General features: G+C 40.2%; 2 protein-coding genes across 10 annotated transcripts in view; one reads left to right on the top strand and one right to left on the bottom strand.

Moving 5' to 3' along the window:
- si:ch211-67e16.4 overlaps nucleotides 1–11,906 on the top strand; it is a 33,861-nt gene extending 21,955 nt beyond the window's left edge. For 4 of the 8 annotated variants that reach the window (XM_046054916.1, XM_046054914.1, XM_046054913.1 and 1 more), the window contains exons 2-11: nucleotides 3,860–3,946; nucleotides 4,130–4,622; nucleotides 4,701–4,850; nucleotides 5,985–6,220; nucleotides 7,492–7,614; nucleotides 7,719–7,806; nucleotides 8,017–8,222; nucleotides 8,355–8,441; nucleotides 9,246–9,324; nucleotides 10,547–11,906. In XM_046054916.1, the coding sequence (XP_045910872.1) occupies nucleotides 4,184–4,622; nucleotides 4,701–4,850; nucleotides 5,985–6,220; nucleotides 7,492–7,614; nucleotides 7,719–7,806; nucleotides 8,017–8,222; nucleotides 8,355–8,441; nucleotides 9,246–9,324; nucleotides 10,547–10,800 (1,662 nt within the window). In that variant the 5' untranslated portion in view covers nucleotides 3,860–3,946; nucleotides 4,130–4,183 and the 3' untranslated portion in view covers nucleotides 10,801–11,906. The remainder of the gene's footprint in view (nucleotides 1–3,859; nucleotides 3,947–4,129; nucleotides 4,623–4,700; nucleotides 4,851–5,984; nucleotides 6,221–7,491; nucleotides 7,615–7,718; nucleotides 7,807–8,016; nucleotides 8,223–8,354; nucleotides 8,442–9,245; nucleotides 9,325–10,546) is intronic. The other 4 variants (XM_046054917.1, XM_046054918.1, XM_046054919.1 and 1 more) reach the window with 2 other exon arrangements.
- The window catches only part of LOC123974305 (5'-AMP-activated protein kinase subunit gamma-1-like), a 52,436-nt gene continuing 49,121 nt past the window's right edge, over nucleotides 11,013–14,327 (bottom strand). For both annotated transcript variants that reach the window (XM_046054909.1, XM_046054910.1), the window contains exons 54-58: nucleotides 14,063–14,183; nucleotides 13,802–13,922; nucleotides 13,564–13,721; nucleotides 13,366–13,466; nucleotides 11,013–12,557 (exon numbers count right to left, since the gene is read on the bottom strand). In XM_046054909.1, the coding sequence (XP_045910865.1) occupies nucleotides 12,377–12,557; nucleotides 13,366–13,466; nucleotides 13,564–13,721; nucleotides 13,802–13,922; nucleotides 14,063–14,183 (682 nt within the window). In that variant the 3' untranslated portion in view covers nucleotides 11,013–12,376. The remainder of the gene's footprint in view (nucleotides 12,558–13,365; nucleotides 13,467–13,563; nucleotides 13,722–13,801; nucleotides 13,923–14,062; nucleotides 14,184–14,327) is intronic.

Here is a 14,327-nt window from a genome sequence, read left to right as displayed (position 1 = left end):
CAACTGACTTTTTAAATATGGCCACTTCTTTTAACTTCAAACAACATGTCAAAGGGCAAACACATAACCGTGGTCATACACTGGACTTGGTTTTTACCTTGGGTGTCAGCATTTCCTCGGTGGAATTAGTGGACATGACCATATCTGACCACAGATGTATTGTTTTTAGCTACGATTCGCCTGTTACTCATGCCGCCTCACCAAGCTCCGTGTGTTCTCGCATCTTTAATAAAGAAAGTATTTCAAAGTTTTGCACATTCTTTCAGAGCCAAAGCCAACACCTGTCTGATTCCAACACCAACAATCTGGTCGATCACTTCAATCATATCTACTTGTCGTCACTAAATATTACTGCTCCTCTAAAGGTTAGGTCTACGTCTAAAGCTAGTAAGCAACCCTGGATAAATGACAGCATTCACAGCCTAAAAAGGGAATGCGGGAAAGCAGAGCGCAGATGGAAAAAATCCAGTCTCCACATCCATTACCTCAGTCTGAAGGATTTATATAATAAAATGGTTAAGGATGCGAGAACACACTATTTTCCTGAACTCATTACTACACATAAACACAATCCCAGGTTTCTGTTTAAGACTGTGGATCAGCTGGAAATAATCATGACTGTGAATTGTTTTTCTTATTTTACCAATAAGGTGGTGTCAATCAGAGCCTGTATTACCCCCACGGCCTCTTACTCAGAGGTCCCTCACCAGCAACAAGAGAGTTTTAACCAGTTTTATCCCATCGACTTGTCTGAGCTTTTAAAAACAGTATCACAAATGAGAGTGTCCTCCAGCACACTTGATGTAATACCTACAAAGTTTTTACTGAAAGTAATGGATTCTGTTGGACCCCATTTGATCTCTGTTTTCAACAGCTCCCTATCTACTGGTTGTGTCCCTGATTATTTTTAAAACGGCTTGCGTGAACCCGCTTTTAAAGAAACCTGGTTTAGATCCCTCCCTCCCACAAAATTTTAGACCAATTTCAAAACTGCCTTTTATTGCAAAGATTCTAGAAAGAATTGTGTCCAAACAATTGCTCGCTGTACTGGAAAATAACTAATTATTTGAAAAGTTTCAGTCTGGTTTCAGGAAGTACCACAGCACTGAGACTGCCCTGCTTAAAGTCACCAATGACCTTTTAATGTCTGCTGATGACGGTATGTGCTCCTGGACCTTAGCGCTGCTTTTGACACCATTGATCACAACATCATGTTAGAAGACTGAGGCACTGGGTGGGGATCTCTGGTACTGCCCTAGAATGGTTTTCATCCTACCTGTCAAATAGGAAGTTTTGCGTGTCTGTAAACAACTATGTCTCCTCATTCTGTCCAGTTAAAAATGGTGTGCCTCAGGGGTCGGTCTTAGGACCCATTTTGTTTTCCTTGTATCTGCTTCCCCTTGGACATATTATCCATAAACATGGCATTTCTTTTTATATTTATGCTGATGACACACAAATGCACTTGCCCGTCAGATCCACAGACCCTGGAATGCTGAGTTCACTTACCAACTGCCTTTGTGAAGTTAAAAAATGGATGTCAAATAATTTCCTCCAGCTGAACTCAGACAAAACAGAAATCCTGGTCATCGGGTCCCAGCAGATGGCAAATCAAATACTGCCATCTGCTGGTTCCCTAGTAAATCACATTAACCCTGTGGCAAAGAACCTTGGTGTTTAATTTGATAGTAATTAAAATTTCGAGCAGCACACCACAAAGCTTGTTCAATCATGTTTTTATCAACTTAGAAATATAGCAGAAATTCGATCTATGTTAACTTTTAAGGACACCGAGACCATTTTACACGCCTTCATCTCATCACGCCTGGATTATTGCAACAGCCTTTTCACCTGTTTAACCCAAAAATCTATTGATCGACTCCAGACTGTCCAGAACTCAGCTGCCAGGCTTTTAACCAGAACAAAGAAATATGACCACATTACTCCTATTTTAGCTTCATTACACTGGCTCCCAGTATGTTTTAGAATTGACTTTAAAATTCTATTGATCACTTTTAAAGCTCTTCATGGCCTCTCGCCTTGTTATATTTCTGACCTTTTAGTCCCATACAGAGGTCTGTTGTCTGTTCCAGAGTCTCGACTGAAAACTAAAGGGGACAGAGCGTTTGCTGTCAGGGCCCCGAGGCTCTGGAACAGCCTGCCCGAGGAAATCAGATCGGCTGAGTCAGTGAACTCTCTTAAGTCCTTTCTTAAAACATAGTTTTATAGGAGAGCCTTTCCCGATCTTATTTGACTTTATTTTATCCCTTTTATTTGATTCTATTTGACTAATTTTATATTTATCTGAAACGTTTCAATGTTTTCATGCTTTTATCTTGTATTGTTTTTGTATTATTGTCTGATGTGCGCAGCTGTATGGTTAACCGGTCAACATGCATATAATCAATAACTTAGAGTGTAGTAGTGCGCCTAAATCTGCTACTCAGTGTGGTAGCAACCACTATCTTTAGTGCCCCTAGTGGCAGCGACCACAACGACCAGTGCAAGACAGGCAGCAGTGGTCAGTGTGGCAGCGACCCAAGACTGTGGAGCCTCCCGTCTCATGCCCTCCTTCCTTGTTCCAAATTAAAAGATTAAGTCTGGTTCGCTATGTCTTCTTCATACTTTGGTGTTATTGAACTGAACAGCAACGGCAATCATGCGCTTGAATAAAATACTATCTATTAAAAGGCCATTAAACCTTGTTTATAAAAGTTTGATAACTTCACAGGTAATTTATCGTTTTTTTTTTTTAGTCAACATTTTAGTAGAAATATTATACTACTTAATTAGGGAAGGTGTTATAAATGTTTGTGTCTTTCTTATCAACTTAGTTAGCCATTTAACTTTTAAAAGTATTATTTAAGGTATTTTTTTATGTTGCATAGGGTAGCCTATCTTTCCTTTAAATAATGACATTTGTTCCTCCAAATGAAATTAAGTAAGATCTTATATAATTATTTGTATAATTCAGCAGGTTATTGCAGAGTTTTTCATTCTTATCACATCCAGGTATGTAACTGGGTTCTTCACTGGATACCATTAACTTCTGATAGTTCACATTCCTGAAGTGGTAGCCTAATAAACAGATTTGTTCAAGTTCATTCTTAAACCTGAGACAGTAGAAAACTCCTCAACACATCTAATTGCTTTGATTCATTCCTCTCTATTAGACAAAAAAATTATCATCTGCCAGTTGAGATAATTTAAATTATCTAAGGTCACTTTAGGCCTACTTTGAAACCATAGACTGTACAAAAACTTGAAACTGACCTTTTTCTAATGTCACAATCATGGTCACAATTTGTGTGACAAGGAACAGAGAGGCAGAAGAGACTGTGGAAGCCTGGCAGCGACCACTATCTTTAGCGCCCCTAGTGGCAGCGACCAGATCACAGAATTGGCTACAACTCCCTCTCCTTATTATTGTCATTTTTAATGTAGTTTAATTTTTTCAGAAGGTTGGCTGACTGATATGTATAAAACTGTATTTAATTACCCTCTACAGGACACTCATGTGGGACAAAGTTGTGTCACTTTTTTTGTTTATTGTAAAGATTGTCCAGACTGCAGACAATTTGCGTCAACATGAAATCTTATTACATAATAACACGTGTCAGTGAAGTAGTGGTTGTCGGTTGATGGCTTAAAAACAACATTTCCAAAAAGTATGGTTTTGGTCTCCAGATATATAAAAAAAAAAAAAAAAAAAAAGTCTGACATGTTGTAGAAAGAAACAGTTTTGATGTTTTTTTACCCTAGCAAGCTTTCGAGAGGATGAGAGAATTCAATGCAAAAAAATGTTTAGTTGGTAATTTGTTTTCTGGATCTGGCTAATCAATATAATTCTTTCTGGCAGCTCACTCTCAAATCTTAAATGTCCAATTCACCTTAATCGCTCCACAGAGGAGAGTTTTCAATCCCTGCTCACAACTGCATTACAAAGGTATTACCACATGATGATAATATAACTTTAAGAAAAACTTAAGATTAAATTTTGAGTGTGGTTTATTTCTCTGTATTATAAAATGTTTTATGCTGTTTCCAGTTGCCAGTTGGATTAAGTTATATAGTTGTAGACAAGAAGCTGAATAATTAAACTGCACTTGTGATTTAATTGTGCATGCAGGTAAAACTTTGAAGAACCCCCTCCAGCTGTTTTGCGGTCAGAGATCTGGCTGAAATGGATGTCAGCATTGCCGTGTCACTGATTCGAGGCCAGATGGGTGCAGTGGTTGAGCGAGCAGTGAATGGAGCAGTGGAGACGGTGCTGGCTGAGATGCTCAAAGTGGTCGGAGTCAAGTTTGAGGAGCTGAAAACCCAAGTTGTGCTGATGAAGAGGGACATCATGGCGCTGCAGCGGGAAAAGGCCGTAAAAGAGAAGGAGAATGACAACATTCGAGCCAAGCTGCGCTACACCGAGCTGAAGCTGAAGTACTACAGGCAGGGAGTGGAGGAGGAGCTGCAGCAGAGAGCCTCTGCCTCCACTCTTGTCCGCATCCACCCGTCCACCTTCACCCAAGCACAAAGAGGTGCTGCAAGTGTCTCCTCCACCGAGACCTCTCCATCATGCCCAACTCAGACCAAGACCTCCGAGGGACAACTGACGAGAAGCAATCAAGGTAATGACCTCTGACATGACTGACTCCTACTTGTGCCGTCCACTCCAATGAGTCTCACTTGTTCCTTTGTATTCCTAGAATGTTGCTCCTCTACAGAGAGCACGAGCAGGTGTGCGATCAGAGTGCGCTGTCATTCGGATGTGGGAGTTGCCAGCTCCGAACCATCGGACTTGCTGCTGCCCGTCTCGCTCTCTGTGAACACACTAACTGAATCTGACAGCAGTACAGGTACAGAGCTGAGGAATGTGTGTGCGCATCATTACATGCTTTCCTACATTTGATCCCTCCCAAATTAATTCCCTCCCCTCATCACATCAGATTTGAAAGGTATGGTGGTAGCCTAAAGTAAGACTAAGGTAGAAATACACCAGAATTTAAATCTCAATTGTAGTTTTTACATTGGAATTGTTTTTGCCTCTTTTAACCGTTTTGGCATCTGCCTCCAAAATTTTCACTACTGGTCAGGCTCTACTTACCAACACAAATTATGCTAATTTATCATTGATTAAAGTTGGGACTGGCAAGTAATAAGAAATAAAGAAAAGAAAAAGAATTGTTTGAGATCATTTTGAATAATTGTCTCCAGTCTCCAGTTTGTCCACCAGAGAGCACTCAATAGTTTATTTTTCAACTTAAAACTGTCCTGCTCAGTTCATACTGTATAGTGGTCAGAATTCTTTAAATCTTAAAAACAAAACAAATTAAGAAATGCTCATCAAATATGTGTGTGATTATTGGCTGATATACTATTACAATTAATGTGTTTTTTAAACTCTCAAATATTGATGCCTTGAATATCATGTCATGCTATACTTTTAATGGTGAATAGAAAAACCCTCAGCAGTCAACTGCATATGCATTGACAAAATATGATTGTTGTTCCAGCATATCCATGCACAGATAAAGTAGAGTGAACTTGGGCTGGGCAATAAAACAATAATGATAATTATCGCAATATAATTTTCCTCTTTAACAATATAATAAATGTTCAATATATCGTCAATAAATATTTGGTTTAATTCATTTGAATTACGGACAAATTAGCACTTAATTCTTTTTGATTTACCATTTTTCTATCTATTTACTAATCATATTTGTTGAAAAAGATTTTATCATAATAGTTTTGAATGTTTTACCTCAGATTTGTGAAATGATCCACTGTTTTCTGTGTATCTGACGATAAAGAAAAGTTTAAACCACATAATTAACCTTCTGATTTCTTGAATTTTCATTCAGTAGCAAAAATCCACCTTAAAACTTGAAAGAAATAATGATTTGGCATATATCGCGATAATTATCGATATCGAATGATATAAAATGTGTTCATTTTTGGCCATATCGCCCATGTCAATGTTTGTGCAGTTTTGTTCTGTTCCACAGATCAAGACACAGCTCAGAGGAAAGATGATGATCAGGAGGACGACTGTGAGTGGACCATCACTCTGCAGCCGCAAACAGAAAGTGTGGACGCTGTCATGGCCCCTCCTCCTGTCCAGGCCCTGACTGTCGATCTGGGGCAGCAATCAGCCGCTGACTCACTGTCCCCAAATTGTTCCACCCAGGCCGATAGCTCCACTGTGCCCTCCTCTGTTTCACAGGTGACAACACATACGCACACTCCACTGAAGTGGGCCTACGTGGTCGTTATGTTGACCTCTGGCCTCTTAGAATGAGGACATGAGAAAAGGCTAGCTCTTTTTCTTAGTAATTGGAGAGCACAGTAGAAGAAACAACTGCTTTAAGTTAGAGAACGTATATTTAATAATTTTTTATTAATTTGTGCTTTAAGTACAAAGATATTTTCAATTCAATTTTATTTATACAGCGCCAAGGGGAGCCTACACAATATACAAACAGAGGTACAGATATTTACAGTAGTGTTAATGATAATAATTATAATGTTACAATAGGACTAGTAAAAATAATTGTAGCAGAGGGTGTCGAGCAGGAACACGGGGGCAGCAGGTGACCCGCAGCCACAGATCCAGATTCCACAGCTCCAGAGCCAGAAACGCCCGCAGGAAGTGATAGGAGGAGAGAGGAGAGGGACGAGAAAGCACAAGACTACCAGAAAGGGGAGAAGTTGTTAGTAACATGCAATAATGGGATGAGGTTGCATACAGAGGGAGAGAAAGTAGAGGAGAGAGGAGCTCAGTGCATCATGGGAAGTCCCCCGGCAGTCTAGGCCTATAGCAGCATAACTAAGGGATGGTTCAGGACTCACCTGAGCCAGCCCTAACTATAAGCTTTATCAAAGAGGAAAGTCTTAAGCCTACTCTTAAATGTGGAGACGGTGTCTGCCTCCTGAACCCAAACTGAAACCTGGTTCCACAGGAGAGGAGCTTGATAGCTGAACGCTCTGGCTCCCATTCTACTTTTGGAGACTCTAGGAACCACAGGTGCATTCGAGCAGCCTGATAATAAGGAATTGCAGTAATCCTAAATGGACACAATTAAAATACAAATATAGAAAAGTGCAAAAGATTAAATTTTAGCTTTCAGTCATACCCAGGGCTGAAATACTGATTAATCTCTTAATCAATCAACAGAACCAACATTTGCTTGTTCTAGCTTCTCAAATATGAGGAATAGCGGCTTTTCTCTGCTTTTGTTTACTGAAGATTAGAAAGAAATGCCCCTTTACCTGTATGGTATCATCTTATCTTTCTGTATTCAGATTTTTTTCTTTTAATTTGACTCCACAGTTTAAAAGACAATATACTGTACTTGCACAAAAAAACACTTTAAGGCTGACCTAGGCAGAGAAGTATTAAACTTACTATACGCATGTTACCGGACAGTAAACTAGATGAGGTGTTAAACCTTTCTTATCACAATCCTAAAGTCCTGATCCTCTGTTTTAATGCAGGTGAAGCAGCAGGAGGAGGAGGTGGTGATCTGTATCAAAGAGGAGCCGGAGGACGAACAAGAGGAGATGGCCACTCTGCTGCTGGACTGCCAGGTGCAGCAGAGTCATCTTCCAGAGTCAGAGGTAAGGATAGAGCTGATTATCACAAGATAACTCCTGGAATGAATATCACTGACTGTTCGGAACAATCTGTGGAAGAGAACTCATGCTTTTGTCCGTCCCTCCAGGCTCAAAGCTCATTGACAGAGTGGTCAGGCCTTCCAGCTAGCCAGAGAAATCACACTACAGCCTTCAGCTCAGCCGGACCAAGCACATGTGAGTAGATCTGTGTGTGTGTGTGTGCGCGCGCAGATGTCAGTCTCCCTCTGGCCAATAAAATCATTATTGATCACTGTTATAATAACTTGAGGCTAGTATTTATTATGTAAATCCGCAACATGATAAATGGGTCTACCTCTAATCTATAATTTGATTTGTTAAAAAAGCCCATCCACTACAAACCTTTCCGTGTGTGTGTGCTCTCAGATCTGATGCCTCAGCCTGCGGCCTCCCTGCCGTCGATGGCGGCCTTGCCACTCGGCATCCCACCTCGCCAGGCCGTGCGGCCCTGGACTAAAGACCTCAGCCTTTACGAAGAATACAAACTGCGCAGGAATGAGCTCCGAAGGCGAAGCCTCAGCAGACGCAGAGAGCTGGAGAAAACACTGCCTCAGCCGCTGCTGGCAGATCTGGCTAGTCAACCTTAGTGTTCCGTCCTTACAGCAATATCTAATAATCTATTAATAATCTATGTGACACATTCCCATAAAAAACTTTTACAGTTGCCTTCATTTAATGTAAAATATGATGATGCTGTGTTGAAGGTGCGAGAGCGTCGAGAGAAGACCAGACTGAGGGTGGCCAGGTGGAGGGCAAAAAGGAAACTCCAGGCCTGTCTTGACCAGGTTCAGGTCAGTAATGTCTGTGACTTCTTTTATCACAGAAAGGAGTACATGATGTAGAGTAAGGCAAGGCAAGTTTATTTGTATAGCTCATTTCAACAAGGCAATTCAAAGTGCTTTACATAAAACAAAATAAAAGCAACATAGGGAAAAGACATTTAAATAGAAACTAAAAACAAACCAACTGCTGTTGCAAAAGCAACAACAGTATTTTAAAGAAACCAGTGTAAAGACCTCAGAACTGATGATGTGATCCACTGTTTTTTAGTGAGGACTCGAGCATTAGCATTCTGAATCAGCTGCAGCTGTTTTGATTGATTTGCTAGGGATGACAATGGTGGACAAAGTGTTCTAATTTAGGTCTTAAAACTGCCTCAATGAGTTGAAATTTTTCCTTGCCTCTGTCGCCTAGTGCTGCTCTTGGTGGGAATTGTTGGGTTTCTGTAAATAATATCACAGAGTATGGTCTAGTCCTGCTTTTTGCGTGTTCAGTGATTCGTTTTAGTTCATTCTGTGTGAGAGATGTTAATATGGACTCGCACAACGTTATTTGTGTGCTATTAGTGAGCACACTCAAGCTAGTAAGTGATACCTTCACTAAGATCCTTCTTAAGATTTCAAACCATAACCTAATTGCACAGTATCCGCTACATGGTTTAGTTTTGAATAATTAAAAATTAAGCTACAACCTACTACGTCGCTATTACAATACCCACGAACTTGGCGTCACTAGGACTTGAGGACCATTTACATATGAGGAACCTTCCTTCCTAATAAGACAAAGCCCGTAACTTCTGTCTTTCTCACTCTTAGACTCAAGGTGGTGCTGAAGGTCTTTCTCAAACTGGCTTTCCCATCAGCAGCCCGCATCAGCCGCTCAGAGGGCCTTGTGGTAAGATTGACTAACTTCTACTTTGTATTTGTTACTGTCCCTGTCATTCCTTCATGACAGTTTAAACTTCTGGTTCAAAGCAGAGCACTTCCAGACCCAGACTCAAGGCCCATTCAAACACAATAGGATGAGGATACGTGTGCAGAAAGAATACATTTGTTGGAAGTAGTCAAAGTGATTAGTAAAAGATGTAAAGCTACTGTGGACAAAAAATGTTGTGTCCTGTGTTCATCTCCATAATCGATGGCTGAGTTTCATTCTTACCTCCAAATAAAAGCTCAACACATGTGAAGGACGGTTTACTTTCCAATCAGCATATGGGCCATCTTATGCAAAACAAAAAGAGCCTCCGCTTATGTCAAAGAAGCATTTTATGAAATATAACATTGATAGTCATGGAAAATTAGCAAAGGTGCTGTATCATACAGTGAAGGCCACAAATTTAAAGTGAGGCTGATGTCTGACGTTGTGTCATGATCAGTGAAATTTAGCTCAGCAGGTGACTGAAACAAAGTGGCAACAAACTACTCAATTTAGATGGGGGTGTGTGGAAAAACCTTGAGCAGTGCTGTCAAATACCTGGCAGAAGTTAGTTTTATAATTACCAGCTGGACACGCATTTTTATCCAATGCAGTCTGAGTTGAAGTCAGTTTTTCCCCATCGATTAAGCCAAGGCATGTAGTAGAGAATAGTCTATTATTTATCTATTTATATTACTAACAAATGTCCTCGCGGAAACCCTGTAAAGGCCTGTTTGTGTCAGGATACTGTATATACTGTAGTTATTGTTTAGTGCCGGGGGTTTCAAAGTCTGAGACGGCGGAATCTAAAAAGGTGCCTCTTACCTTCTTTAGTTTACCTAGTTTTGCTAAACGAAGCCTACTAGTGCTGTTTGCCACAGTTCCTCAAAACTAGCCTACTGTATTTCTGCACTATTTCTTTAACCAAATTGATCACATATAGGCTCTTCTATTCTCCCAAAAGGGATTTGTCGCCCCGTTGGGAAGGCCCCCCTCCCACTTTGAAAACCTCTGGTCTAGTGTTTGAAAAGTCAAACTGACACGCTCACTATCAATAGGCTAATAGCAGGTTAGCCTTTTAACTTTCATTTGATATTAGATAAGTAATGTTGAATGAATATAAAACAATTGTTTTTCCTCAGGAAAGTGGAGGAGGGCTGTTATTTATCACTTGCTACTTTTTCTTTATCTTGTGTTTCAGCTGCCACCTCGAGCAGTCTGCAAAGACCGAGCTCATCACTGCCTCAGTCCAACAGCTTCCTCAACATGTCCGCAGCAAACAGCATCTCCTCCACTCTCCCCTTCATAACCTGCACCTCGTCGTCTTCTCTGCTCCTGAGAGGCCCCAACATGGCTCCACATCAGCACACTGTGACGTCATCATCCTCTTCCTACCCCCAGGTCAGCCTATCGCAGCAGAGTATCTCTCTGGCAGACACAGATATCTTGCAGTGATATTTTTGACATCGCCACGCACAGAGAGATTTTAGGAATGTGAATGGCAAATATGTCATTGTTGGTGTTCAGGAGGGGTCCGAATTTAAATGGTGATGCAGCTTTGTGTTGTCAGCCATTGGAGCTTCGTTAATAAAACGCACTGTCCCTCAAACTACTGGTATATTTTTGCATATAATTTGACTTCCATTGACAACACAATAAAGCCAAGCCTGCATGCTAAAACTGAATAACTTTATTCGCTGAGCATACATGACAATGTTTCAATCAATCAGGTCGAGCTTACAAGCACCTTATCCCCACCCATATGTAGAGATAAAAAAAAATCAGAGCAACAGATATTGATCTTTGTCTTTGCTGTTATATACTCATGAGATATCATTTACCTTCATTTCACATAAAATCCAGTATCAGTAGACCAAAACGGGCAACTGTAAACTCATACATATACACAATACATTTAGAAAATAACACATTTAAAATTTTATTTGAACTATTTCTCAGTATGAAGTGTATATATGTGGAAACCATCAAAGTGAAATGATTGTCTGATTTCAGAGGCAATGTATCATCATGTTTTTAGTGTGCAATGTGACTGTTTTTTAAATATTGTGTGGCTGATAGTGAAGTGTTGAAATGTGTATGAGACACGCATCTCTACTTGGCCTGATGTGGAAGATAAATAAGAAATTATCTGATAAGTGTTACTTTTTGTCGAGAAACCACCTTTGACAGATACTGATTTGAGTTGTTTACTAGAAACATCTCATGGCTGCTAACAAGAAAAATACTTCAATTTTGCAGTTTGACCAACTCACAAAAGTTATAATAAATGCAGCTAATATATTTTAACAAAGCTTGTCCCTTCCTCAACAGATAAAATGTATTTGGTGATAATTTAAAAGCATAGATATAGATTTTTTTTAAAGCCAGCACTCTGATAACACTGCAGTATGTTGAGTTATTGGTTGCTTCATAACATGACTACATTGTAAAACACTGGGGATAAAATCCCCAGCCCATGTTCTGTGGAAAATGCATACTATAGTTCAGATGAAGCAGTTAGTGAAAGCCAAATAAAGTTACTCTAAAAGTTATATAAAGTATTCTAAATGTGTTTTGTGATTTTCTTGTCTTCATAGCCAATATTTTCCAGTGATTAATTACTCTTTCAAAGTACATTTGGTATGTTGAGTATTGTAGCTACATAGACTTGAAAACATCAGAACCTACGTTTTAAAGGCCCTTTTAGACAACGTGACAACGGCACCACTGCGCTCTGAAACCCATTGTTTCCAATGCCTTGCACTTGAGTAGAGCAAAATTGAACCCAGCGGTGAGTGCAGCTTGAATCACATTGGGTCTTAAAAATCTAGATTTGTTATTGACAATTCCAGATTAGAAAACCAAAAACTTATGCATTTCTTTACAACGTCCCTGTTGCTCCTATGCCCATTTGTTCTTGTTGATGTAAATCTATTAAAACGGGTAGTGACACCGTATTGCCATTTATTTATTTTAAAGCTGAGTACTGTAGTTTTAGCAAACGTTAACATAGTCTCCGCTTGTGTTTGAGTTATCCATTGATTATCTTCTGAGAAATGGCTCCTGGCAGTGTGTAGAACAGCAGGGCGAGGAACAGCACTGTGATGAGCACGAGCAGGGCAGCGATGATGTACTTCTTGTAGCTTCGCCACACCAAGTGGAAGAAACATTTGAATGGATTGACAAACCACGAGAAGGAGGTGTCTGGACGACTGGGGGAAGGGGATAAAGAGAAAAAGTAGTTATTATTAATTTTTAACAGCTTAATTAATGGAAAGACAATGTTTTGGATAATTTTGACAAAAACGACTTAGAGACTTTTTAATCTCTTCTTGATTTTGGATGTTAGAACTTTGTCATAAAGACATCAAAAAGTCCACTGGGCATTGGCCGGAGCAATTTCTTGTGTCTGTACTGTAAATGCATGCCTATATAAGATGCTTAGTTTTGCACAAAGACTAGAAATGGGAAACAGCTAGCCTGGCTCTGTCCAACAGTAAGATGAACATCTCTGAAACTCCCTAATTAACACATTATATCTTGTTTGTTCAATTTGTACAGAAAATGGAGTGTAAAAATTAGTTTTACATGGGCGACTTTCTTGGTTGTTAGCAGTAACCTCATTATCTTTGCTATGCAACTAATGTAAACTGTGGTAAAGTCTCTGTGTCCAGCCAAGAAATAATCTGTCACGAAACAGTATGTGAAACAAACGAGGTATGACGTGTTAATTAGTGAACTTTAGGGGAGCTGGTAGAAGATACTTTGGAAGAGAGCAAACCAAGAGTATGAAATGTCAAAATGTCAAACTATTCCTTTAACCTACAGCCATGATATTGTTCTTTCTATCTATCAAAATGACATTATTACCTTAGTATTCATTTTAAAGCTACCTAAAGTCAAAATAGCATCACATTCGAGCAGCTAAAACTGGTCTTAGACTTAGACTGACTCATACCGCTGTGTCGCAAGGCCAAACTGCCAGTTCGCAACTGAGCACCGCAGTTTGGCTGCCCTTACTTTGGTTTTGGCAGCGGCTCGGGCTCCTTGCGGGCTCGGCCAACTGGATTTTTCTCTGCCTCCTCAGCTGTCACAAGATGAAACTCCGCCTCCACTTTCCCCTGATGCATTCAAAACACACAACACCCGTCAGTCAGAGTCTCAACAAGTGTTTGTCAATCTGTATGACTTTGTTTGTTTACGTTTGTTAATTCGTACCGTCAGCTCTCCTGACTTGCTGAAGGGCCACCAGCCTCTTGCTCTCTTCTGCTGGAAGATGGAGATTCTCTCTGTCCCGTCCATCATCATGTCCACCTTACATGACTTTGCCGTCTTTGCCCCCCGAGGAAAACCATGAAGGTCTAACTCCACTGTGCCTACATGCGCACACACACTTAATCAGTGAAATGTATGAATAAAGAAACACAGATACACATGGAGAAGCAGTTACACACACCCAGGAAGTCGTCAGAGGAAAGTGTCTCGAAGTCCCAGACCTGCAGACAGAGGATGGCAGGAAGCTTCTGCTCTGTTTTATCCAGAGAGAAAATACTCTCTCTCTTCCTCACCACTACTAACTGAGAAAGAGAGAGAAGGGGAAAAAAACAATATGTGCTGACAAGGGGATATTGTCGAACAGCTAGAGCTGCTGGGGATTCCATGTTTGATTATTTCAGCAAGGTTCACAAGGTGTGACCCTGCGTCTGTGTGTCGGTACCTTCTCAGCAGGCAGGTAGCTGAAGGGAAACACAAAGCGCCAGTTGAAGTTTCCTTCTCCAGTCAGAGAGTTGTAGTGGACGTCTGTCTCCTGTCGGTCATCCTCCAAACCTTTCAACCAGCTACAGAGAAAGATTGAAAGTGTTTAGAGATTTTTTTGGACATACAGTCTGGAGATTAAAGGGAGGGACAAGTAAACGGTTAACAATTTAAGAAAATATAATGTATTTTGAAAAATCTAAATTAAATCAATATTTGGTGTGATC

This window comes from Micropterus dolomieu, linkage group LG07 (genome assembly GCF_021292245.1).
Source record: "Micropterus dolomieu isolate WLL.071019.BEF.003 ecotype Adirondacks linkage group LG07, ASM2129224v1, whole genome shotgun sequence".
Lineage (NCBI taxonomy): Eukaryota > Metazoa > Chordata > Actinopteri > Centrarchiformes > Centrarchidae > Micropterus > Micropterus dolomieu.
The sequence above is the reverse complement of the archived record's forward strand: the minus strand, read 5'-3'. Positions and strand labels throughout refer to the sequence as shown.